Source organism: Trypanosoma conorhini, assembly GCF_003719485.1.
Source record: "Trypanosoma conorhini strain 025E chromosome Unknown Tco_14.4_contig_00783, whole genome shotgun sequence".
NCBI lineage: Eukaryota > Euglenozoa > Kinetoplastea > Trypanosomatida > Trypanosomatidae > Trypanosoma > Trypanosoma conorhini.
The window spans coordinates 5688-7474 of record NW_021704871.1 but is presented as its reverse complement, the minus strand read 5'-3'; the positions used below and the strand labels follow the sequence as shown (position 1 = coordinate 7474).

General features: G+C 63.0%; 2 protein-coding genes across 2 annotated transcripts, besides 1 other annotated feature; both read left to right on the top strand.

Annotated features, from left to right (window-relative positions):
* On the top strand, positions 1 to 393 carry Tco025E_08444 (uncharacterized protein; the record flags this gene model as incomplete). The annotated part of the gene is made up of 1 exon (XM_029375293.1): positions 1 to 393. A coding segment is annotated over one exon (393 nt), but the record flags the coding sequence as incomplete, so codon positions are not given.
* Positions 394 to 671: 278 nt separating this feature from the next.
* Tco025E_08443 (uncharacterized protein) lies at positions 672 to 1106 on the top strand (the record flags this gene model as incomplete). Its single annotated transcript, XM_029375292.1, has 1 exon — positions 672 to 1106. The coding sequence occupies one exon, from the start codon at positions 672 to 674 to the stop codon at positions 1104 to 1106; it is 435 nt and encodes a 144-aa protein (XP_029224608.1).
* A 525-nt stretch (positions 1107 to 1631) lies between these two features.
* Positions 1632 to 1653: a microsatellite.
* Positions 1654 to 1787: the final 134 nt, after the last annotated feature.

Genomic DNA, 1787 nt, shown 5'->3' with positions numbered 1-1787 from the left:
AGTGCGTACCCTGTTGCGGAGCGGGTGAGGGTGTTGTCTGGCATGTGCGATCGCTGGAATGTTCGTGCGGGTCGTCTTGGGCGGAACGTCCCCGTCGACGAGCACGTGGCGCAGGCGGTGGAGCGGCTGGCGGTGCGGCTGAGCCAGGTGCTGCAGCAGTCGGTGGGCGGCCACGACTCCCGTTTGGGCTGGTCGCTGGGCACGCAGGATCGGCGTGCCGTTGGCTGGGGCGCATCGATGTCGCCGGAGACGATGTCGCTTTTGGCGTCGGTGGCGTCGCCGCCGCGGCGGGGCGACCACCTGGAGCCGTTGGCCGCGTCGACGGCCTCTTTTGGCGGCTCGCTGACTGTGGTGGCCCGCCCACCGCCCCACTTGAAGTTTTTGCGCCGGTAAGTTCCCTGCCGCGACACGCGTGGGCTGCGCGGTGTGCTGTGGCGTGCGTCCCTCTGTGCCGACGCGACTTCGCGTTGCAACCGCGGTTGTGTGGCGGCTGCCCCACTCTTTTCACAGTTTTCTCCGATGGAGGTTGGCCTGCGTCGAGCTGCTATCTTTTCCTTTTTTTCTGAATGCGTGGATTATTTTATGTGAGGTGTGTGCGCTTCTGTTTTTTTTTGTTGTGCTTACGGGCCGTTTCTGCGTCGGTTGCGCGTGTCTGAAAGATGCCGTGGGGGATGTGCTTTGGGCTGCGAGCATTCCTCACCGCACGTTCAAAATGTGGGCGGCTGCGATGGCGTGTCGGGCGTAGCCTTGTGTATGGCTGGGCTGCGCGGCATTTTATTGTGGGCAGGGCACACCGTGCGCTTCTCTGGAGGCGCAGTGGGTGCCTGCCGTTGGCAGGGCAACTTGTGGAAGGCGGCGGCGGACGTTTCCCCACCGCGGCGCTCGCGCGGGATGATAGGCTGCGTCTGGGCTTCAGTCTGTGTCCTCGTGCTCTGAGCGTAGTGCAGTGGCCGGTGTTCTTTCTTTCTTTACTTTTTTGTTTTCTCTGCCCCTTCGCTGACAACCGCGCCAGTGCCGTGGGCGCGCCCTGCGCATGCGTCTCTGGAACTGCACCTGTTGGGCTGGGCTTTGCCGCAATCCAGGCGAGGGCTGGCGGATGCCGCTAGCCGTGTTTAGTCGTGGGGGCCCGGGTCAGGTTTCGAGGGCCGGACAACGGCGCAACGGGACGTGTGCGGGTTCAACGTCGTTGTGCGTGGTTTGCTTTAAGCGGTGACGGTAAAAGAGGTTGATGAGGATTGTTTAGTGCAGTGGCACCTCCCGCGCAGGGGATTCAGGGCGCCGGGCAAGGGCTGCTGCTGGCAGCTAGGGAAGCGGGGGGAAGCGACTGTGGATTGTCTGCGTGTGGAACTGCCGCCCGCGGGTGGACGTGCATGGATACTTTTGGGCTCAAAGTGGTGTTAATGATCTTGCTATTACTTTTCAATTTAAATGTTTGCCACGCGCTTCGCGTTGGTGATGGGAGCCACTTTTGTGTGACTGTGCCTTTCTCCTTTACTCACTCATATCCTTTGCTCTTGACGGCCGCGTGTGCGCTGCGTGCCCCCCCGCTTCTGCTTCCCTGCTCCTGTGCGGTGCCCCTCGCCGGGCTGCTGGCGGGGCGGCCGCGGGAGTTGTGCCGGCGTGCGTGCGTTCGCCGCCGCCGCCGTCGCCGCCAGTGCGAGCTGCTGATCTCTCTGCTTCTCTTCGTGTGCGTGCGGCTCTTCCGCGGCGCAGGAGTTGGTTGCTTCCTAGTGTTTTGCGATGTACATACTTTTGCTGCTGTGCTGCCTCTGTGCGGCGCGGCGGCG